At 33.3% G+C, this 24,691-nt stretch overlaps 1 protein-coding gene and 3 pseudogenes across 1 annotated transcript; 2 read left to right on the top strand and 2 right to left on the bottom strand.

The window, feature by feature from the left end:
* Positions 1 to 1,461: 1,461 nt before the first annotated feature.
* Positions 1,462 to 6,473, top strand: LOC147940323 (uncharacterized; annotated as a pseudogene).
* A 2,413-nt stretch (positions 6,474 to 8,886) lies between these two features.
* LOC147940322 (uncharacterized) lies at positions 8,887 to 9,548 on the top strand. The gene is made up of 2 exons (XM_087461262.1): positions 8,887 to 9,283; positions 9,367 to 9,548. The coding sequence occupies exons 1-2, from the start codon at positions 8,887 to 8,889 to the stop codon at positions 9,546 to 9,548; spliced, it is 579 nt and encodes a 192-aa protein (XP_087317388.1).
* Positions 9,549 to 12,718: 3,170 nt separating this feature from the next.
* LOC147940321 (putative lipid-binding protein AIR1 pseudogene) lies at positions 12,719 to 18,528 on the bottom strand (annotated as a pseudogene).
* Positions 18,529 to 19,708: 1,180 nt separating this feature from the next.
* LOC104707551 (putative lipid-binding protein AIR1 pseudogene) lies at positions 19,709 to 20,471 on the bottom strand (annotated as a pseudogene).
* Between the last annotated feature and the right edge of the window lie 4,220 nt (positions 20,472 to 24,691).

The raw sequence follows: 24,691 nt of genomic DNA, 5'->3' as shown, positions 1-24,691 counted from the left end.
TAGAGAGATAGACTCTTAGAGAGATCGAGAATATCTTCGACAGGCTAGTATAAGGTGTAGTAGATATTATGTATTTCTTACAAAAGGAAAAAAAAATTATTTCTAATTTATTGTTTCGTTGAAAAAAAAAAAGAATATATTTCTGTAAACAGATAGATAGTAATGGCACAAAATCAATTATCAAAAATAATAATCAAGTAAAAACGAAGTTGAACTTGCTGTATATTTTTCTTTTTAAAATTAGACCCGATATATATGGGATGTGTGCAAAGATTTGATTCACATATGACATAACCAATATAGTATACCAAATAAATTCTGATGCTTAATGTTTTCCGGTTTTTTTTTTGCTTTTGGACAAACATGCTTAGTGTTTTCCATGTTACCAAATGAACAATAGAGTATTGTTATTGAATTACATTCACTACAACAAATACGGTAGAAGACGTTTTGGGTGTCAATCGGGCTGACCTGGTCCAAAACTCGTAAATCTCGTATATGTTTGAGCCCGAGCCCCGTCCTAACAAGGCTACAGGGCTTTTTGGGCTTTTCCGGGCTTATGTTAGAGATTAAAAATTTAAACTTATAAGCCCTAAAAAGCAGTGTTTAAAGGTACACTATAAAACAAATCAATCAAAATTTTAATAACTCATCTATATTTACTACAACCAACTAATTTTAAAAAAAAAGTTTAACACTAAATAAAATTTTAATACTTTAACCAAATAAAACAATATATAATTCATATAAAATATCATAGATAAAAATTTTAAAAGTATTAAGTAAGGTTATTAAGTAAATATGAAAACTATGATTAGAGTTTAAAACTTTATTTACAATAAATCATGAATCAAATATTGCAATCAAACAAAAATGTTAACACAAAAGTACAAATATATTTGTTACGATTTTTTTCTAGACATATATATTTAAACCTATGACAACCCGTCCCGCAGACCCCACTAGCCCCCTGCTAGCTGCCCCAACGGACTGTCCGTGGACCCTACTAGCCCCCCGCTAGCCGTCCCAACGGACCCCAAGCTGGCCCTGCAGGGCATCGATCCTAACCCATCACTGTGGATATCCAAATCTACCAGTAGGTTATTGGTGCGCCAGACGTTCCTCGAACCCTGGTCTCCACCCTTTAACAACCTTCCCACAGGACAAGCTGTCACCAATTGATCTGGGCTAGCAGGGTCTACGGACGGTCCGTTGGGGCGGCTAGCGGGGGGCCTAGTGGGATCCATGGGACAGGTTGTTACAAAACCTCTTTAAAATAATGTTATTTTGGTTTACTATTTAGGTTTGGTGTACCATTGGGTTAATTATACAATCTAGGTTTAGTGCACAATCAGGATTTGGTATATAATATGGATTTGGTGTATCATCTGGTTTGATGTATCATATGAGTTCGATGTATCATCTTTTTTTAGTGTACAATCTAGGTTTGGTGTACAATATATGTCTGATGTACCATCTAGGTCTGATGAACCATCTGAGTCTAGTATATCATTTACGTTTGGTGTACCATCTGTGTCTGAAGTAGCCTATGGGTCTAGTGTACCATCTGAATGTGGTGTACCATCTCAATCTGTTGTATACAATCTAGGTTTAGTGTACAATCAGGATTTGGTGTATCATCTGCTTTGGTGTACCATATGAGTTCGGTGTATCATCTGTTTTTAGTGTACAATCTAGGTTTGATGTACAATATGTGTCTGATGTACCATCTGGGTCTGATGAACCATCTGAGTCTAGTATACCATTTTCGTCCAATGTACCATCTAGGTCTAAAGTAGCATATCGGTCTAGTGTACCATCTAAATCTGGTGTATACAATCTAGATTTAGTGTACAATCAAGATTTGGTATATAATCTGGATTTGGTGTATCATCTGGTTTGGTGTACCGTACGAGTTCGGTGTACCGTATGAGTTCGGTGTATGATCTGTTTTTAGTGTACAATCAAGGTTTGGTGTAAAATATGTGTCTGATGTACCATTTGGGTCTGATGAACCATCTGAGTCTAGTATACCATTTACGTCCGGTGTTGTGACAACCCGTCCAGCCGACCCCACTAGCCCACCGCTAGCCGCTCCAACGGACCCCAAGCTGGCCCTGCAGGGCATCGATCCTAACCTCTCACCGTGGAATGGAACTACTCATCCAAATCCACTAGTAGGTTATTGGTGCGCCAGGCGTTCCTCGAACCCTGGTTCCCACCCTTTAACAACCTTCCCACAGGACAAGTTGTCACCAATTGATATGCACGTCAATAACTTGGTGCACCAATAACCTACTGGTGGATTTGGATATCCACAGTGAGGGGTTAGGATCGATGCCCTACAGGGCCAGCTTTGGGTCTACGGGGGCAAGCTAGCGGTGGGCTATTGGGGTCACGGGACGGTTTGTCATCGGTGTCCCATATGGGTCTAAAGTACCATATGGGTCTAAAGTACCATATGAGTCTAGTGTATCATCTGAATCTGGTGTACCATCTCAATCTGGTGTATCATCTAGGTTTGGTGTACCATCTGGGTTTTGTGTACCATTTGGGTTTGATTTACCATCTAAAATTTTCAAAATTAAATCATACATTCTAAATATTGAAACATAGCCTTTCAAAACTATATTCTAAATGTAAAATAAAGAATTCAAACATAAAAAAAAACAATTTTATATATTAAATGTCAAAATAATGTTATTTTGGTGTACCTAAATCCTAAACACTAAAACCTACCCCTAAAGACTATACCCTAAATTTAAAATTGTCAACCCAAATCTAACAAAATAAATTCTACATTCTTAAAAACAATTTTTTTGTTTGTGGTATTTTTAGAAAATAAAACTTATATGATTTTTTGGAAAAATAATTATATTTTTGTGTTTGTGTTATTTTTGGAAAAGTTTTTGTGGTTTTTGGAAAAAATAACTTAATATGTGGTATTTTTAAGATTAATATCAAAGTGTAGATTAATATTAGAAACAAACCATTAAATCCTATACACTAAACCCTACCCTTAAAGGCTATATTTTAAATTTAAAATTGTAAACCCAAACCTAACAAAATAAATTTTACATCCTTAAAAACAAATTTTTGTGTTGTGATATTTTTGGAAAATAAAACTTATGTACTTTTTTGGAAAAATAATTAAAATGAAGTATTTTAGGAAAAACTTAAATTGTGATATTTTGGGGGATTTTTATAATTATTTTATATAAATTAATAACAAAATCAAGTTAAAAGGTTAAAGAGTAAAAAAAGAAAAAAAAAATATGATTGTACAAATATTTTTTTATGAAATATTTATGTTTGCACAAAAGATTAAATGGGTCATTTACTAAAATGTCTATATAATAGAGAGTTGTATTAGAAAAATAGAGAAAAGTGTATTTTTTTACAAGTATATTTTATAAAGTGTATATTTTACAAATTTATCTATTTTTCTAGTTAAAATTTTAAAGTTCGAGCAGATTTCCTGTCATCCATAAATTCAGGATTAAAGGGCATTGGAAGTCACGCGGAGCCTTTCTGCTGCAAACGTTGAGAAGCAAGGTAAGGAAAGGGTAAGGTTGATTAGAAGGTTAATGTTAATGCAAAGCTAATTGCAGCTTCAAGATCAACCAAACCAACAGCAAGGCGACAACATGTACGGCTTAACCGGAGGAGCACCTAATGTCACATTCACAAGGTTAAGCGCCTTAACACAAACATTGAGTTTCAAAGCATCTTTTGGGCATGTATGTCCCTATCGCAGAATCGGTTGGGGGTTTGCTTCGGTTTGTAAACCATGGTGGACAACCGGAGTGGGCGGCTTCGGTTTAAGCAAAGAAGACGATGTTCAAGGCAAGGAAAATAGTGAGAGATTTTCTAATTAAGAGCCATCTTTCTTACCCTTGAAAGAATATCTAATATATTAAAAAGAATAGTCGAAAGAGCTCACAGTCAAACTCACAAAAATTGACCTCCCTTGTCCTTAATGAAAATTGTCCTTTAAAAAATTTCGGACAAGTTTTTTCGTCTATTTAGGTTGCAGAAACGTACCACATTCAAATTCGCTGCATCAACTTGAAAAACTGTGTATAAACATACACATGCCGTAACGGTGTTAAGAAACCGTTAGCGGCTGCTTACGTGGAAGCCACGTAAGAAAGGACGCCGTTTTGGTGAGACGAAAGAGTGATTCTTTTCGTCAAAACGACGTCGTTTCTATCTTCTTCTTCCTTTTTTCTTGTTTTCCCGACTCGGTTTCTTTCTTCAAAATCGCGATTTGGGGTTCTTCTTTTAGTTTCAACCATAAGTCAATTGATTCAATTAGCAACGATTATCGGTCCTGGGGAGTGAGAGATAGTGCAGTTAACTGGATTTGCATCCGAAAATGAGGTAATTTGCAACGGTTTCGATTCAATGTTTAGGGTTTTCGAAATTAAGGGTTTTTCTCAATTGAGATAATTAAGAGTGTTTATTTAGAAAAGATGATGAATTTTGTGTTTATTTGTATAGTTTGGATGATATACGGTGTGTGTTCTTTAGTTTTTAGTTAACTTAGCTCTTCAAAAATTTTATGAACACCAAGTGTTCGATAATATGTTTGAACGAAAATGGTGAACCCTCTAATAGTTTTTTTGTAATCTTTCTCAGCTCCGATGAGGATGTACTATTCCAATGCTATAATGGTGGACAGTTTGGAGTTGTTGATGGGAATAAAACTTCATATGTTGGAGGATCGGTTCTAAGCCTTGAAAGCAGACCAGAAACAGTTGTGACTAATGTGATGGCAGCATTGAATGATCCTCTGTATGGGCAAAAAATCTGGTATAAGTATCCCTTTGAGGATTTTTCAGGGCTGAAGTTAATGAATGAAGGTGAGAATTTTCAGAAAATGTGTACAACTGCCGTGTGGGTTAAGGGGATAGAAATTTTTATAGAGAAAGAGAATTATGAGCTCCTTGGAGATGGTTCGGGTGCTGATAGAGTTGTTGGTAATGGTTCTGAAGAGGGTGAGGGTTTCGAAAGTGATGGTTCTCATGGTAATGGTTTTGAATAGGGTATTCGAAGGTGATGGTTCTCATGGTGATAGAGATGCTGGTAGGATTTTTGTTGACATGGAAGATCGAGTGGAGGAGAATTTAGCAGGTTTTGTTGATGAAAAATAACATGATAATGACGAGGACACTCCTCCCAACTCAGATTGCGATGAAGTTGAAAGAAGATATATGAGGTGCAAAAAAGGTAGTGGAGAAATCAGATTAGAGCAAGTGTTTGATAGTATAGCAGAGTTTAAAGAAGCTGTGGTTGATTACGCTCTGAAACATGGAGAGAATATAAAGTTCACAAGATGGGGATCAGAGAGAAGTGAAGTAAGGTGTTCCATTGGAGGGAGATGCAAATTCAAAATCTACTTCTCCTATGAAGAAAAAATTGGAAATTTCATGCAATGATGTGCATGCATGTACAAACGACGGGTTTAGCAAAGTGATAAAGAGTGGGGTCCTTGCTCAGTTGTTCTTGAATGACATTAGGAAGGATCCGACATTCAAGGCAAAGGCGATGCAAAAGGCAATTGAGGAGCGTTACAAAATTGTTGCTACTTATGATCAGTGTCGAACAGCTAGAGCAAAAGCACTGAAGATGATTCAAGATGAATATGATGAGCAATTTGCTCGAATACATGATTACATGGAGCATCTTCTAGAGTGAGTAAAGCTTTTTTTTTTTTTTTTTTGCAAACATTATGTTTGTAAGTGTCTCAACTTGAATATGTGTTTGATTTTCTGTTTTGTAGATCAAATCCAGGTTCAACAATGGATGTTGGGACAATGACTGATGATGATGGTGTAGTCAAGTTTGATAGGTTTTATGTTTGCTTTGAAGCCCTTCGGAAAACTTGGCTTGCATATTGTCGGCCAATAATTGGCATCGATGGATGCTTCTTAAAAAATGGTGTGAAAGGACAACTATTGGCAGCTGTAGGAAGAGATGCCAACAATCAGTTCTACCCGGTTGCTTGGGCAGTTGTGCAAACAGAGAATTATGAAGCTTGGTTGTGGTTCATTAAGTTGCTGAAGACTGATTTGAAGCTTGAAGATGGTGATGGGTTTACACTTATTTCTGATAGACAAAAGGGCTTGCTATGATAGACACTTATTTCTGTACCAAAGGTGGAACAACGGATGTGTGCACGTCATATCTATGGTAATCTGAGAAGAGTTTATCCAGGCAAAGATTTGCCTAAGAAGTTGTTTTGGGCAGTTGCGAAGAGTTTTAACCAAGCGGAGTATAATAGAGCCATTGATGAATTGAAGAAGTTTGATGAGGGTGTGTATGAGGCTGTCATGCAAAAAAATCCGCGGAACTGTAGTCGAGCCTTCTTCGGTTGCAAATCAAGTTGTGAGGATGTTTCTAACAATTTTTCTGAGTCTTACAACAATTTTTCTGAGAAGAGGACTATGATTAGGCAGTTTATGAATGGAGGAAAGAACTGAATGGAAGATTGTTGGTTGTTTTTTTGTTTTGGTCCCATGAGTTTCGTTTTGTTTTATAGTTATCTCAGGGAAGTTTCGAATATTTGCTTGTTTTGTGTAATCAAAACTTATTTCCTTTATTTGGTACGTTTTTTGTAATATTAAGATCGTTAACAGCCATATCAAGTTCACATAACACAAAGATCACATCACACAAACATTACATAGTAGACAAAAGCAATAACCAAACCACCACACACAATCATATTCTTGAAGCACCTTAGCTCTTGCATCTCTTTCTCACACGAGCTCACCTTTGCTTTGAGCTCTACAATCTCTTTCTCACATCTTTCTGTGATGTTTTTGAAATTTTCAATCTCATCTAATCCCTTTGCTAAGCTACCTACTTCTCTTTCTATCTTCTCAATCACACCTTCAACCTCTTCCACCTCCTCAACCATGCTTATGTCGGTCCACTTAAACAAATGAGACTGATTCTGGTACAAAAATACACAAATGAGAAGGTTCTCACATGAGAATAACTTTTATATGACCACCTAGCCTATAGATTACCTCGTCGACGGATCCAATGGGACAACAATGAAAGAGTCTCCCAGGATTTTTCATTGTGTTTGGAGTCTTCATTACAGAGAATCGACCGCATCTACATTTTCGTGGGATTCCTCTTCCAATCACAGTAAATCTGTCGCTCACTCCTTCAACAATTAACGGATTCACAGTAAATAATCTTCCTATCAAAATACACAACGAAAAGGAAAATTAAAACATTAGGTTTTCGATTACGCACATGAAGAATCTGAGGATGAAGACATCTTGATCGAGTGAGAGAAATTTCGAGAAACCCCAAATCGCGAACACAATACTGTTGCTAATATTTTTTTGTAATGATTATAGTTGCAGAAAAATTATGTTGGATTCTATTCACAAAAAATTATGGTAATTATAGACAAAAAAATTATGGTAATTTTCTTAAAACTTGGATTTTTTTTTCTGGTTACAAATAGATTCAAATTATAATTCTATTTATATGTAACCTATTACATAATTTTTTTTTGTTTCAGTTGAATTCATGGATGATCATTAATCATAATTGGGGATCTACAAAAATGAATATAATGAAATTCATGTATTAATTTTTGCTAACCCAAATCTTTAATTTTTTTTAAATAATATTGTTGCTAATATTTTTTTTAATGATTATAGTTGCAGAAAAACTATGGTGGATTCTGTTCATAAAAAGTTATGGTAATTTTCTAAAAACTTTGATTTCTTTCTATTTACAAATAGATTTAAATATTTTTTATGACTAATATTTAAATGAATATTTGTGACTAATATTTCTTCATAAATATTTGTGACTAATATTTGTTCTTCCTCTTAAATTGATAGAAAGAAGAAGGAAGAAATACTAATGATCGATGTAAAACGGATTTTCTGGCTTTTAAGACGGATATGAGTAAGGCGTATGATCGGGTTGAATGAAATTTTTTGGAAGCAGTTATGGTTTGGTTGGGGTTTGATCGGAAGTGGATTTCCTGGATTATGTGGTGTGTCACCTCAGTTTCGTATCAGGTCCTTCTTAATGGTCATCCCGTGGTTTTATTATACCTCAGAGAGGTTTACGCCAGGGTGATCCTCTCTCACCGTATTTATTTATCCTTTGCACAGAGGTGTTGATAGCTAATATCAAAAAGGCTGAACGAGAGGATAAACTTACTGGTATTACGCTAGCTCGGGATTGCCCCACCATCTCGCAAAAAGATGATAGTTTGTTCTTTTGTAAAGCAGAAGCGACATAATGTAATACGGTCATGAAAATCATAGGAAATTATGGAAAAGCGTCCGGACAGGAGGTTAACTTGGAGAAGTCATCTATCATGTTTGGTAAAAACGTTCCAGAGGACTTAAGAACCCAATTAAAGTCTGTCATTGGTATTTCAAAAGAAGGCGGTATGGGCTCTTATTTGGGTATTCCTGAAAGCCTTCAAGGTTCGCGAACTAAGGTTTTTAGTTATGTTAATGATCAGTTAGATGATCGTGTGAATGGTTGGTCGGCGAAATATTTATCGAAAGGCGGCAAGGAAATCATGATCAAGTCAGTTGCGTTGGCTCTCCCAACTCATGTTATATCCTGCTTTAAATTGCCACAGGAATTGACGTCTAAATTAACAAGTGTTATTTCAAGATTTTGGTGGCGGTCTAACGACAAAGCTCGTGGTTTGCACTGGGTTGCTTGGGATAAAATGTGTGATGATAAATGCGAAGGCGGTTTGGGTTTTCGAGATTTGGAGCAATTCAATGACGTGATGCTGGCTAAGCAGTATTGGCGGTTAATTCATTATCCAACATCTCTAATGGCCCATGTGATGTGAGGTCAATATTTTAGAAATAACATCCTCTAATGGCCAAAAAGCCATACTTTCCCTCATTTGCTTGGAGGAGTATTTTTTCAACGAAAGGCTTCATGGAAAAAGGAGCAAGATGGGCATTAGGATCTGGTTGTGATATTTCAGGATGGAAAGATCCTTGGATACCGGATAGTCAACCAAGACCAGCTAACGGTCGAGGGAGACTGCTCCATCCTAACTTAATGCTTAATCATTTGATCAACCCGCACACTATGGAATGGCATCTGCCCATCCTTGAGGAGTTCATGGATCCAGAGGATATTCAGATTATTCAGGCTATGCCAATCAGTAAATCCTATAAACCGGATCGACTGATTTGGCATTACACTAAATCCGGGAAATATACGGTCAAATCGGATTATCGGCTAGCCCGTGATTTAGTTAAGGTAGGTGAGTCCGGACCGATGTGTATGGCCGTCAAGCTTGGAAACTTGACATTCCCTCCAAGGTTCAACATTTCTTTTGGCAAATAGCATCCGGCTCTCTTCCGGTGTTGGAACGGCTAGCTCATCGGGGTGTTCGGTGCGACACTCTTTGCACACGGTGTGGGATGGCGGCTGAGAAGATAAACCATGCTCTCTTTGAGTGTTCTCGGTCTCGTAGGATCTGGGATTTATCTCCGGTTTCGTTAACATTCGATGGTTTTCCTTATTGATCAGTTTATTAAATTTAGACTTCTTATTCTGGCGGGTGACATCTTAATCGAGTGTCTCGGATATTAGTTTTCAGCTACCTTGGATTGTATAGTCAATTTGGAAGGATAGGAATAAAAAGGTTTTTCAGGCTATGGAGGCGGCTCCAATACATATTATAAATCAGGCGGCTAATGATAGGATTTTATGGGAGGAGGCGAGGTCATTCACAGGCAGAGCTATGGATTATTCGACATCTATGGAAAATCTGGAATCTTCTCCGCGATGTCAGGATCCTGGAAGGGGTCTGACTCCTTTGTGGGCTTGGGTTGGTGCTTTTGCAATAGAGAGGACAAAGTGTTACTAATGGGAGCACGATGCTATTGACGAACACCCTCACCTCTACATTCGGAGTTACACGCCTTGATCTGAGCCATGGGGTCTATGTTGACAGTTGGCGTGGATTGTTCTTTCTTCGCGACTGATTGTGCAGAGCTAGTGGTGATGGTGCAATCTCCGGATGATTGGCCCGCATTCTCCAACCTGTTGGACGACTTCGATTTACTTAGAGCTTCCATCCCCGGCGTCACCCTAAGGAGGATTCCGCGTTCGACAAATGTGAGGGCAGATTGTCTAGCCCTCTCATCGCGTTCTTTAGATTCCGAAACTACTTTTGTAAACTTCTTCCCTCCCATTTGGGCAACCAACCTTGGAGTACTGTTTTAATTTTATGCTCGGTTGGGAAAAAAAATATATATATTAATTGGATTTGGGACTTCATATCTCAGAGATTTTTCAAGAAAGAAAGAGATTAAGGAAGATTAGGAATAGTTTTTTTTTAACAATTTACAATTGTTGTTTATTTGAAATTGCTTTAGATGGATAAATAATATATAATAAATTGGAAATTTCCCATTTTGTTTGATAAAAAAAATCAGAGATCTAAATTTTATATCTCATTTAAATTTTAAAAGTAATAGAAAATAAATACTAGAATATATTGCAAATATTTCTTTGAGAAAATCCATGTTTTTAAAAATGTTAAATTTCTACAGACCATTTGTTTCATTTTAAAATTTTTTTTTTTAAAAACGAAAATTACAAAAAAAGGAAAATCAAATATTCATATCCTATTTAGATTTTTTTAAAAATAGAAAATAAATACTAAAATCTATTGTAAATATTTGTTTCAAGAAAATTTATCATTTCTAAATTGTTAAATTTTTTTAGATAATTATGACGGTTTGATTTGAATAGAATGAACTGAAAATCTCTAGAGGATATACTACAAATATCCATTTAATTTGAAGATATGACACAATCTCATAGGGTTAATGTAAATTTCCGGAAAAACCATGTTGTTCCGGCTGGATACTCTATCACCAAAAAGAGGAACAAATACTCTAAATAAGACAAAACGTCTTGACAGTTAAAATGTATATATATTGAAAATAAAAACGAGTAATTTTAAAAAATAATTTTTCTTTCACTTTTCAAAATAAAATGTTTGAAAAAATAAATTATTTTTTTTAAACGAAAATTAGAAAATCTCATAAATAAAATGATCTTATCCCATTTAAAATTACTAAAAAATGAAAAATAAATACTAAAATCTTTTGTTAATATTTTTTTGGAGAAATGATATATTTAGAAATTTTAAATTTCTATAAATAATTATGAAGGTTTGACTTGGATACTAAGCTATCAATATAGAGGTGCTCAATCACAACATTAGAAGTCAGGTTTGTTAGGCTTAAACATTTGGGTGTGTATGCTCGCGGGTAACTCCCCTAACTATGTTACTTTATGTTTATATTAGAAAAATTACTTAGGTTCCTTATTATTGAAGATTAAATTATATCTTCTCTTTTAGTTAATTCTTTTCCATTTACATTTTTGTTGGAATCCTTTTTAGTTTTATAATTAATTTACTTTATGGTTTGTTAAATTAGTTGAACTATTATTTAAAAATATATTTGCCCACACAAGCGTATAAAAGAAGAAGAAGTTTACATTGAGCAACCTCAAGGCTACATAGTTAAAGGAGAAGAAGACAAAGTTTTGAGGTTAAAGAAGGCACTTTATGGGTTAAAACAAGCCCCAAGAGCTTGGAATACACGGATCGACAAGTATTTCAATGAGAATGACTTCATCAAGTGTCCATATGAGCATGCACTTTATATCAAAATTCAAAATGGCGATATATTGATTGTGTGCTTGTATGTAGATGACTTGATATTCATGGGTAACAATCCAAGCATGTTCGACAAATTCAAGAATGAGATGACGAAGGAGTTCGAGATGACAGATATTGGATTGATGTCTTACTACCTCGGAATCGAAGTAAGACAAGAACAATAATTTGCATAAAACAAATGAAAACGAAGTTGAACTTTTGCTGTATAATTTTCTTTCTGAAAGTTGACCCGACTCATATAATCTTCTGAAATTAACTTACTCATAGTTCGTTTGAGGTTTAACCAAATCTTGGGTTCCGTCGATCTTATTGTGAGGCCTGACTTTTATTAAATCAAAGATACCAAGTTTTAGACTTGCTAGTTCCAATAAACACTGTAAAACCATGCATGGCTTTTTGATGCAGAATTGATCAATCCAAATGTCAACCAAACCGTCAATGAGCTTTAAGCGCTGTTCAAAGACAAACCCCATCTCTAGTTTAGCCAAACCCTCAACGAGGATGCAGCAGGGGTTGACCGGTGGAGCACCTAATCTCACATTCAACTAGTTTTGCGCGTTAACGCAAAAAGCAAGCTTCAAAGCATCTTTTGGGCATGTCTCGATGGCAGGAGCGCCTGGTGTTGGCTGTGGTTTGTAAGAAGACGATGGTGGACAACGGGAGGGGGCGGCTTCCGTTAGGGAAACGACGAGGATGTTGAAGGCAAGGAAAATGGTGAGAGAGTTTCTAAGAGCGTTGAAATAATATTACAGACGGGTGAAGATATTCAGAGTATATTGGTCAATATTCATAGGATAAGTGTGTACCGACCATGTGGTTAGCCCTAGCCCCTAGGGTAGTTTAAATTGAAGTAAAGCGTTTGGAACACAATGTCAAGTGAACAGTGTAAGAAGTGAATTTATTAATCAAATTTTAAAGGCACAGTAACAAAGAAGAGATGGAGGAACAATAAAGCAATGGATTACACACTTGCCGATTACACCTTATCCATCAAAAAGGCACAGTAACAAATTACGTTCATTTTAAAATTAAAAAAAAAAATCACCTTAAAATAAAACAAGAAGATAAGATAATAGGTTCAGAATTCATAAACTGTATGATTCATTCATTTTATAGGTATGTTTATAAGTATTCAACTTAGGCGCACTGGAAGTTCGTTGGAGCTTTTCTACCGCAAATATTGAGGAGTACGCTGAGATCGATGGGAAGGTTAATGTTGATTCCAAGAATGTTAACCTTGAGCAAAGTGCAGAGGCAGACTGCAGCCTCAAGGTCAGCCAAGCCTTGGATGAGAGAGCAGCATGGCTTTACAGGTGGGTTTCCCAATGTTAAGTCCACTAGCTTGAGCACATTGACGCAAACACCGAGCTGTAGGGAATCCCGAGGACAAGACCCTGTGCTTGGGGTGGTCGCAGTGGTGTAAGTGAAAAAGAGGAGGTTGAGGGAAATGCTAAGTGTTAAGTGGGTATTTATAGAGTTTTCATTAGGAGAGAATTTTATACTAGTATTTTTGCTCAAAAATCGATTTTGGAAAGTTTTTACATTTAATGCTATTTAATGCTTATATTCATATCCAAACAAGTTCAGTTAATTCTCTTTACTATCTTTATAACCAAACACAATTAAAATATTTTAAATATCTATATATAAAATATTCTATATTTAATATATATATAGAAGATTTATTCCATATTAAAAAAAATTATTCTCCTATCATCTATTTTTATTTTAAAATTTAAATGTAGTGAATCATCATATAATACATAAAATTGATAAAAATGTATATTTTTCATGCATATATTGTGATTTGAATTCTTTTAAACAAACATATATTACTCAATTAATATAAAAAATGTGTGTTCAACATACATATATTGTAAATATACAGTATATAGTAAATTATAGAATTTTAAGAAATCTATAATTTATAATTGATATATCAAAACTTAATAAAAATGTTTAAAATTATGAATATTTAAACATATTAATTTTTCAAAATAACACAAACGAGTTATATTACATGACGGGTTATATGATATTACATTGAATTGATAATACTAAAAAAAATATATCATTGATATGATACTTCAATACAGGTTAAATTCTTATTTTACTATTTTAACATCACCAATATAAAATATGTCGAATCAAACTGATGTAAGTAAGATTGTATTAAAAAAATTGTTTTGCAGTATCTCGAATTATATACTAAATCACTAAAATCAACAAAAGAGTACATTAGTAAAATTAGTATTAAAATAATACATTAAAGAAAAAAACAATTTGCCCCACGGTATACCGCCGGTCATAATTTAGTTTAAAGGTATAATTGATAATTTTTCTTTAATAGGGGATTAGTTGACTAATTTTTTAACAGATATGATTTCATTATTATATAACACTTAATTGTTATCATTGTACAAAATAGCTGGTAATCTCCAAGAGTATATATGGTTCTAGTTGTAGGGGGCTGTATTGAAACCATGATTTTGGAGAATTTGATGGGATTTAGGAAATTTGGAATTTTGATAGATTTTAGGGAAGTTGATATGATTTATGGTAAAATTCTTTTAAATCCCACCTAAAACCATGAGATTTGGATTTTTGTATTTTTAACTAAACAAATCCTCTCAAATCCTCTAGAATCTCTAAAACTTATTAAAATCAAAATCCACAAACTGTTTTGAATAACAGTGGATTTTAAAGTAGATTTTTAAATCATCAGTTCAATAATTGTGGATTTTAATGGACTTTTTAAAATTCATGATTGAATAACATAGGATTTGTAAATTTTACACAAATCACTTAAAATGTCAAGTTGAATACACCCCCCGTAGTTAACAACTTAATTGGTGGTAAGAATGTATATATCCTTTTTCCTTTTTTTTTGTTCAAAAGCATCTTCCATAAACTTCAAGATGGGCCAGATCAAATAATCAATTAAGTTCCTTGATCTTTTGATGTGTAATAAGATATCCTCTGTTCAGCTTCTCAACCCACATAAACTTCAAGATGGCTTACAGATATGGTTCGATTCAAGGGGCTTATAACACTCTAATTTCTTCTTTCAGAAAATATTGATGTAAGGATACAATTATTGTAAAAAGGGTTTTTGGTTGAATAAAATTTTACATTCATTGAAAAAAAAAAAAAAACATCTTTCATAACTTAATTGAACGGGTTTGGTACAGTGTTTATAAGAGACAGCTTAGAAATCCCATCAGCTTCCCTATTGAAGTTGCGAGGGATAAAGGAGAAACAAATTTTCTGAAAAAAAAGAAATAGAGTGGGGATATCCTAACGAATTTCATGGAGTTCCTTTAGTAGGTTCTCGGAATTTAAGATTTCGATTACTTGTTTAGAATCAGAAGCAGTGTGGAGGTTAGTGAAACCTAGATCTGCCGCTGCTTGGACAGCCTTAGTTGGTGGTAAGAATTTATGTATACATAAAAGAAACTTGGTGGTTGAAGTCGATCCTCTAAACTAATTAACAATACAACTCCCAAATTTACGAATTATATTAATATGTACAGGCCTTCACGATATTATTCAAAATATAAACAAATATATTAATTTTTTTAGAAATTAATTGTCAAAAGCCTCATAAATTGTGTATGACCTTTGTATATATCGGACCCATACCCTCTACGCTACCCAAATTAAGTGACTTATTGAAAAAACTTTATTGTTTGTAGCATAATCAAATCCCATACTTTATCACCATGCTTCAAGTACCCGTTTTTGTTACAGGAAGATCTTTTTGTTTCTTTCAAAAACATGTGGTTATCTATTATTTCAAAACATGTGCAATTTTCTAATTAGAATACATACACACTTCTATTATTACGATTATTGATTTATTTATTTCTTTTTTTGTCAGCCAAATATTAATTAGAAAAGAACTTCAAAATTGGTAGCCTAAACTGTAGAAAAAAAGTTTACAAAAAAAATTGCAACTAAAAACGATAATGGATACCGAAAGAGACAATCTACTTTCAAATTTGACGAACGAATAATTTTAGACAGAGCAAATAAAAGAAATGATTCCCAGAACACGGTGAAATCATCTAATAGGTTACTGTTTTCTACTTAAGAGGTTCTATGCCAAATTTGTATCTCCTTTATTAATTAGGAAGCACATAATAAAAATAACCTTTATAAGGGTATATATTTATATTCAAATGTCATTACAAATATATGTTTCAAAGAACAAATTAAAAATAGCCACTAAGGCTAAAAATTCTAAAAACTAATTGATATAATTAAATTAAATTATAAAAACCAAAATATATTATTAATTTGTATAAAATGACTCGTATCAGTTATACTCGATTGTGACCTTTTAGACTGTACTTATATTAGTATATACGTTAGTAAATAACAATTATTCATATCGTTATTAGTATAGCACCAAGTAATAAGCAAATATATTACCCATTAAAGGAGTACATTGCAAGTGAGTATATGTATCTAGGTTTTTTTTTTTCATAACTAGAAATTTTGAACTCATTAAACGTTAGTTTCTTTAAAAGAGGCAAATTAAAGTCAGTCTAAAACGGCCAATATAAGTAACTAAGCACATCTAAAGACTAAAACGGAATGATTGTTCTTTATTTTTGAAGCATTATTTCTGAAGCATCAATTAGTCTACTCATAATCTCAAACAAAGACAAAGTCTATGACTTCATTTTCATGTGATAATTGTTTAGTAAATCTCAAATGGTTAGACTTATTACTTATCACATCATCCCGTATAACAGGGGTTACAAGATGGACAGATAGACTAGTTTGGATTTTAAATATATATTTATATTATATATCTCAATCGTATAATTTTAATGTCAGACTTTCCCCATTTTATTAGATGGTTTAACACAATAATGAGGTCAAAGCTCATAAAATTTTAGAGTGTGGAAAATATTAAAACCCCAACTCGAGTAACTTAAAATTTAGGAATACTTATGCGGCCAATCTTATCCAATCCAATATGAATTTTTTTAAAAAGTAGATCCAAATAAAATCTATATTAAGGTACCGTGTTATAACGACAAAATCATCGTTGTTATTTCTCTTTCGGATTAAATGTTTCTACTATTTAATATTGAATGAGATATATATATTTTCGAGATCATACTACTTTTATCCTTTTCCTGAATCAATAACATAGTTTCGTGTACAAGTGGTATTTATTTTATTATATTCCGATAAAATAAGGTCGAACATGCCAAAATATAGTTCACGGGTACTAGCTGTAGGAGAGAATGAGAATTTAGTTATTCCTTCAGACTAGTAACAATATGATAATCATCATACCAAATCATTCTGACATTCTTTACTATAAAATTGAACAATTATATTCTTTTTTAATAATAAATTACCTCTTTAATTAATTATCTACATAGTATTTCTAAAAAGAAGTGAAAAGTGAAAGAAGTTGATATATATAGTTCAATAGTTTAAACCAAGTATTATATTGTGGTGATCATCGTATTTTACGTTGATTAAGGCCAAGTTAGTTCTTAAAAAATTCCTAGCAAAAGAAAAATATTAAGATTTCTCCATCTGAATTTTTCGATTAATAGGAAATAAGTAAGAAGTGTAGTAAATTTTGTAGAATATCTTACAAAAAGGATAAAAAATAACATATCTCTGAACGGTTACATACATAATAATGGCATAAATGATAAATCAATGCTAAAAAAAATCAACATGTAAAAACGAAATTGAGCTTTTTGTGTATTTTTCTTTTTGAAAGTTGACCTTTATGTTTATGGGATGTGCATATATATGATTCACATAACCAATAATATACCAAATAAACATGGTTCATAATATTCGTTAACAAATCATAACCCAAAGAGCAAGGTCGCTATACTTGTGTTCAAAATATACAAATATATCGGTGCCTTTTCGATTCTCGTTGGGTCAGAATTTTAAAAAGAAAGAAAATAATTTTAGACTGGGTCAAAATTATAAAATGAATAATAGAAAAATAAAAAATCAGCGAATTAATCCAGTCCAAGATTGAAAATAAAGAAAAACATTCAACACTTTTAGAAGTAAAGTTGAATAAAAGATAAATTAAGAAACAAAAATGGACGTTTTACTAATTCTTGTTTTGGTTGAGACGAGATCTACAAGAGTGTATTCAAACTAGTATTTTAAGTTATGAGTTTTTATATGATTTTGATAATTTAAGAAAAGTTAATATGATTTATTATAAAATCCTTTCAAATATCATCTAAAACGATGAGATTTTGATTTATGTATATTTAACTAAGGAAATTCTTTAAAATTCCTTTAAAATCATCAAAATCACATCTACAAACTGGATTTTATAACAATAAATTTTAGATAGATTTATAAATCATTAGTTCAACAATAATGGATTTCACTAGAGTTTTTAAAATTTTTTATTGAATAACATATGAAATCCATTATGTATCGAATCACTTAAAATATTAGTTTGAATACTCCCTATAATGTATAAGGACATGAACATTCAATTTACTCACTATTAATTAGTATTGATTGATTAAGTGTGAATTTTTTTTCACAATTTAAAATGGATCCTACCGAACTATAACAAAATTTATGTTATAGTAAAATGCAGTCGAGATAAATAGTTAGAAGAGTCATTTGTGTTCAAAATCTCAATTCCACAAACAAATGACTTCTTAAATATTATCAAAGGCATTGATCAATTTACTCTCTTTTTGTATATAACTATTCAATTTACTCATTACAAATTAATTTTGATTATGAATATTAACAAACCTAATAATCTGTATAAATATAACAGTCATAGTATAAACTCGCTACAGATATACATAGTTCACATATAAAACATTAATATTCTATTCTAAACTTACTCTTGGGTTTAGTCCGTCGATCTTATTGTGAGGCCTGACGTTTGATTTTTGTAAACAATTTCTATTAACCAAGTTTCGGAGTTCAGAGTTCGGAGCTTATTCTATAATATAGTCTATAACCTTTTTCACTATTCTATAACCCCTGTTGCTAGTTGCTATAAATAGTGTACCATGCATAGCTTTTTGATGAAGAAATTAATCAATCCAAATGTCAACCACACCGTCAACTTCTGGGTCAACCAGTCAATAAGGCTGCAACACGGCGTAAGTGGAGGAGCACATAATGTCAAATTCAACAAGTTAAGTGCTTCCAAAGAATCTTTTGGGCATATCTCAGATGGCGGAAGCGCTTAAGATTGGCTATTTGGTTTGTAATTAAGAAGACGATAGTGGACAACGGGAGGGGGCGGCTTTGGTTAGGGAAAAGAAGAGGATGTTGAAGGCAAGGTAAATGGCAAGAGAGTTTCTAAAGAGCCATTTTCTTAGCCTTGAAACTATATTCGTAGAATTTAGGTATTGAACTGACTTGATCTTATTGATTTAGGTGACAACCTTATTTATAAATGTTTATTTAGGGTTTACACAAACTGTCATTGACGTAAATAACACGCTAAAGCCCAACATACTGATCATATAACCCTAATACTCCCCCTCACGTTGAAGAGTGATGGTATTGAACACCCAACTTAACTTGATCTTATTGATTTAGGTGACAACCTTATTTTTACATGTGTATATATGGTTTACACAAACCGTCGTTGACGTAAATAACACGCTAAAGGCCCAACATACTATGCCCATCATATAACCCTAATAATATTGGAGTGTTGATTATGCTTGAGATTGATGAAGAAGATATTGAGAGTGTATTGGTCAGTATTAATATGATAAGTGGGCTGGTTTGAGTAAGGAAGCTAATGAGTAATAAGACTGTATTACAGTAGTTCTACTAATTAAATACAACTTAGGGTTATAAATTATAACAAGGATATATGTATGTAAAAACCAAAATTATCAAGAATATGTATGTGTGCGGACCATTTGGTTAGCCCTAGCGCCTAGGGTATATTAGCTGGCGATCTGAAGTAAAGCGTTTGGAACGCAATGTCAAGTGTTATTTTAAAATTAAATTATTAATCATATTCGAAAGACACGGTTACAAAGAAGAGACATAGGAACAGTGAAGAAAAGGAGTACAAACTTTCCGATTACACACACGTAAACCCGTTATCCATTATTTCATGAGAACTACGTACGTTCATTTTAAACATTACACAAAAATACAAAAAAATAAAAAAAAAAATGACCGTAAAATAAAACAAAAAGATAAGACAATAGATTCCACTATTCATAAAGTGTATGATTCATTTATTTTATAGGTACGTTATAAGTATTTAAACTTACGCGCACTGGAAATTCGTTGGAGCTTTTCTACCGCAAACATTGAGGAGTACGCTGAGATCGATGGGAAGGTTAAGGTTGATTCCAAGAATGTTAACCTTGAGCAAAGTGCAGAGGCAGACTGCAGCCTCAAGGTCAGCCAAGCCTTGGATGAGAGTGCAGCATGGCTTTACAGGTGGGTTTCCCAATGTTAGGTCCACTAGCTTGAGCACATTGGCGCAAACACCAAGCTGTAGGGAATCTCTAGGACAAGTCCCTGAGCTTGGGGTGGTAGGCGTAGTTGGGGTGGTTGGCGTAGTTGGGGTGGGGAGGCACTTGGAACATGTTGCAGAGGTGTAAGTGAAAAAGAGGAGGTTGAGAGAAAGGAAGAGTGTAAGGGAGGTTCTTGGTGCCATTTGTTTGTGGAGTTAAAAAGGCTCAAGAAGTCGTAGTGCGTTTAAGTTTCTTCGAGATTGGTGGAGAAAGATGTAAGTGTTTAGTGGGTGTTTATAGGCCTTTTCTTTAGAAAAGAAATGTGAAGATTTAATTTATAATTTGTCTTTATTAGGAAATAAATGAATATCTATTTTATAGGTATGATCTGATTATTAAAGAACACTTAATTGTCATCATTGTTCAAATTAGCTGGTAATCTCTGATTCTCTATGGGTATGCATGGTCCTAATTTTAATTAACAACGTAGTTGGTGGTAAGAAATTATATATCCATAAACAAAATTCGGTGGTTGATGTCGATCCTCTAAACTAATTAACTAGGCAACTCCCAAATAATTACGAATTATATCAATATATGTACGAGCCTTCACGATTATCACAATTCAAAAGTATAAAGAAATTCATTGTGCAAAGTCTCATAAGTTGTCCGGTATCACCCTTGTAATCTAATATATCCGAATATACGTACCCTCTTTGATACCGAAATTATACGACTTGTTGAAAAAACTTTATTCTCTTGAAGCATAATCAACTCCCAAACTTATCATCTTGCTTGAACTACCTTATACATACATAAAAAATGTGGTTGTTTACTATTTCATACATACCTTATGTGCATTTTTTCTAATTAGAATACATACATATTTCTATTATTATTGTTATTATACATATGTGGTTGTTATTATTATTATTGTTACTAGATTAAGACCAGAGGACGGGTTGAAATTCTTTTTATATACATTGTAATTTTTTATAAAATATAATTTATGTGATTATTTTGTAAGTTTTATATTGTTAATGATTCTAGATAAGTATCTGTGCTATAACACTGGTAAAATTTTATTTTATACAAAATTTTGTATATTTTCTATTTTAAAATGTTGTATTAGTTTATGTATGTGAAGTTATTTCAACAATATATATTCTACTTCATGACTTGAATTTCATTATAAGACATAATTTTGTGAATTTGGTTTTTAAAAAGCAAGTTATTATATTAAGAATAATTTAATATATTGTTATACTTTTTGTTTTAATATACTTGGTTTTTTTTATTCTTTCATATTATAGTGACATATTATTGATATTGCTATAACAAACCAATTTAGAGTGTTTATAGTTTCTAACTTTAATATCAAGTTTCAATATTTAAAAAATATTTCAAAATAAATTGTTTAAAGTTTATTATATTATATAAAATTATAAAATTTAACAAAAAGTATGAAATTGAATTTAAAAATTCAAATTTTGACCCGTTACTCAGTAATTTTTTTAATTCAATAGATATTATTTTTAAAGAATAATATTAATAAAAATTGAATATTTTATAGATTGAATCATTTATATTTGTTTTTAAAAATTCAACTTATAGTATATCCGGAAATAAAATTATTTTTTAATTATAATAAATAATATGAGAATTTATTTGTTTCACAAAATAGACTCATATATAAAAATGAGAGGTGAAATATAATAATAATTAACAAATTAATATGTTAAGTTAGATATCAAAGAATTTTATTTGATGAATAATTTAATAAAGAAAATTAATATGGTAAGTTAGATGATATCAAATGATTTTTTAGAATATTCTCTTTAAGATTTCTGGAAACAATAAATCCATACTATACAAATTATATAAAACTTAATCTATACCCTATTTGTAACTAACATATTAAAATTATATAGTCTACAAAACAAGGTTATTTAGTTCCGTATTATTATATAGGGATTTCTATTATATATATTCTGAGACACGTTTAGAAATATTCCAAATTTACAATCACGGCTAGGTGGCCAAGGCGACTCAAACCCAAGACTCTCTCACTGGCCATGGCGACTTGGTTCTTCTTCTTTTTTAACCAGGAGGTTTTTTTCGTTTTAATTTATTATGTAATGCAAATTATGAAAACTGTTATATAGACAATTAGACTACCGACAATTCTCTCCGATCCTATTAAATTTACCATATATTACGCTTATTTCTTGATAGATTATGTTTTTTCTCTTCTATGCGCAAAATCAACGCATACAGCTCTAATTGTGCATCAATGGAGATTTCACGTAAACTTGTCTCTTAACTTTACAAACTAATTGAAAAGTTGGCATTCGCCCTAACTCTCTCTCAAACACAATAATCGAGGCACCGCTCTATTCACCTTCCTCCGATGCCGGTAGAGCTCCGGCTCGGCGGCGTCGGGATCTCTCAATCTCTCCGATCCTTTACTACTTCTGTCTGCAAATCTCGTCCATGTCTTTGGTTCTTTTCACCGGAGTCCTCTTGAGTGTCCAGATCTCAACTCCGGTTTCGCATCAGGTTCAGCCACCTTCCATTATTCCTCCTCTCTCAGTGTGGCTGCTCGTCTGAGTACCCAACTGCCTGATTTCACCCCTCAACCCCCCCCCCCAAATGCCCTGATCTTGGTGGTTATCTCTTGATCTGGCTTTTTCCACAGTCAACCTTAACATCTCACCGATCCTCGGAGTTATATCCTCTCTCCAAGTGTTTTACTTGGCTGCAGTTGGACGGGAGCTCTGTGTTGACGTCGGTGCCTTTAAAGATCTTGACGAAGAACACCATAACCCCGGCTTGCTCTGTCCCAACCTTGTTATCTATTTGCCCCAGGTTTGCTCCCCAATCTTACTTTGGAATCCTGGTAGATAGTCTACTCTGTTTAGACTATGATTCATCCCTACATTGGAACCTTCCTCGTTCCGTCTATAATTGCTTTATATCAAGTTCAAATTGTTTAGTACCGGTGTTATCTGCTTGGTCAAGACGAGGTTCTCTCGATAGCAGAATATTGACTTCTTATAATTTGCTTGAAAACCCTTTGTGTCGAGTTCAGTATGAATCCAGGTTTGGTCTAAACTCCACTCTCTCCCTCCCTAATCAATGCTTGTTTTGCTCAGTTGTATCACTAGTTGGAAGACTGCTTCTGATCCTTAAGCCATTATCATTGTTAGAATGGTATGAGAGTTATTTGAAAACTGGTTTTGTCGGATCTCCCAGGGATGATCTCTTTGAGGGAGACTGCTTAGTGAAGCTTCGCATTATGATCCCACCGTTACAGTGTTGGGGTTACCTCGCCTTCACCAGCCTCCTATGTCCACCTCACCTCTTCCCTGAACCCAATCAAGAACTATTTTGCATCTCTATGGACGTACCAATTATCTCTGCTTGGTCAAGACGAGGTTTTCTCGGTAGCAGAACATTAGTGTCTCCAAAGTTGCTTGATAGATTGTTTTGTCGAGGTCTGTTTTTTAACCCTGTTCGGATGCTTGCTTTGTGTAGCCATAATTATGACTCTGGTCCGACAGTTTGCTTGAACCCTATCCTTGAACCCTTTGATCCCCTGTTTCTTCTACCGCCATTAGATCGAAAGCTTGGGTATGTTGAATTTTTCCATGACCAAACTGATTACAAGCTTTTTGTGGAATTCATTTACCTCCATTGCCATGTGAGGGATGACCCACCTGCTCTATTACGGCTTGTCACCCATCAAATGAGATTCCCGGTTTCATCTTATTCAAACGCCATGAGCACTTGGCAACCATCTCACCCCTTAGCCTCCTCCATGGAGCACACTCTTAAAAGCTCCTATGCGTCTATCATAAGAGTGAAGTATGATCACTTGTTTCTCAGGGATTTTCTGAAGCTTGTCTTCAATCTTGAATCGTACAAGACATCAAAAGATCTTCCATCCTTTGCAAGATCCTCAAGGTTGTGCATCTTTTTGGAAAACTCATGTAGTCTTTATCTTTACATTTCTTTTAACCTTTTGCTTCTAAGCTGTAATAACATCCCTTTTTTGAGATTTTAAGTCTAATGAAAGTTGTTGTTTGCCAAAAAAAAAAAAAAAACTTTACAAACTAATTAATAAATCGTATTATATGGATGTCAAACCCGATAATTTTTTATATAAAAGCATTAATCAACCCTTGGTCCAAGGGAACTTCCACTAACCAATAGGTTATGTGCCAAACTTCCGTACATCCCTTTATACTTCTATTATATAATTCATCCGTTTCAAAATATATGATGTTTTAGCTAAAACATGCATATTAAGAAATAATTATTTCTAAAAAGTTTAACCAATTATAAACAAATCTGCATAATATAAAATATGAAATTAATCTAAAAGTTGCATGGAAACTTGAAAATATATTATATTATGAAACAAAAATATTTTTCTAAATATCCTATATTATCAAACGTAGAGAGTATTATATTAGTAAAGAACATGTATAGCACCAAGTTA

Source organism: Camelina sativa, chromosome 8 (genome assembly GCF_030686135.1).
Source record: "Camelina sativa cultivar CO46 ecotype springtype chromosome 8, ASM3068613v1".
Lineage (NCBI taxonomy): Eukaryota > Viridiplantae > Streptophyta > Magnoliopsida > Brassicales > Brassicaceae > Camelina > Camelina sativa.
Note: the sequence above shows the minus strand (reverse complement) of the source record. Positions and strands in the feature narration are given on the sequence as shown.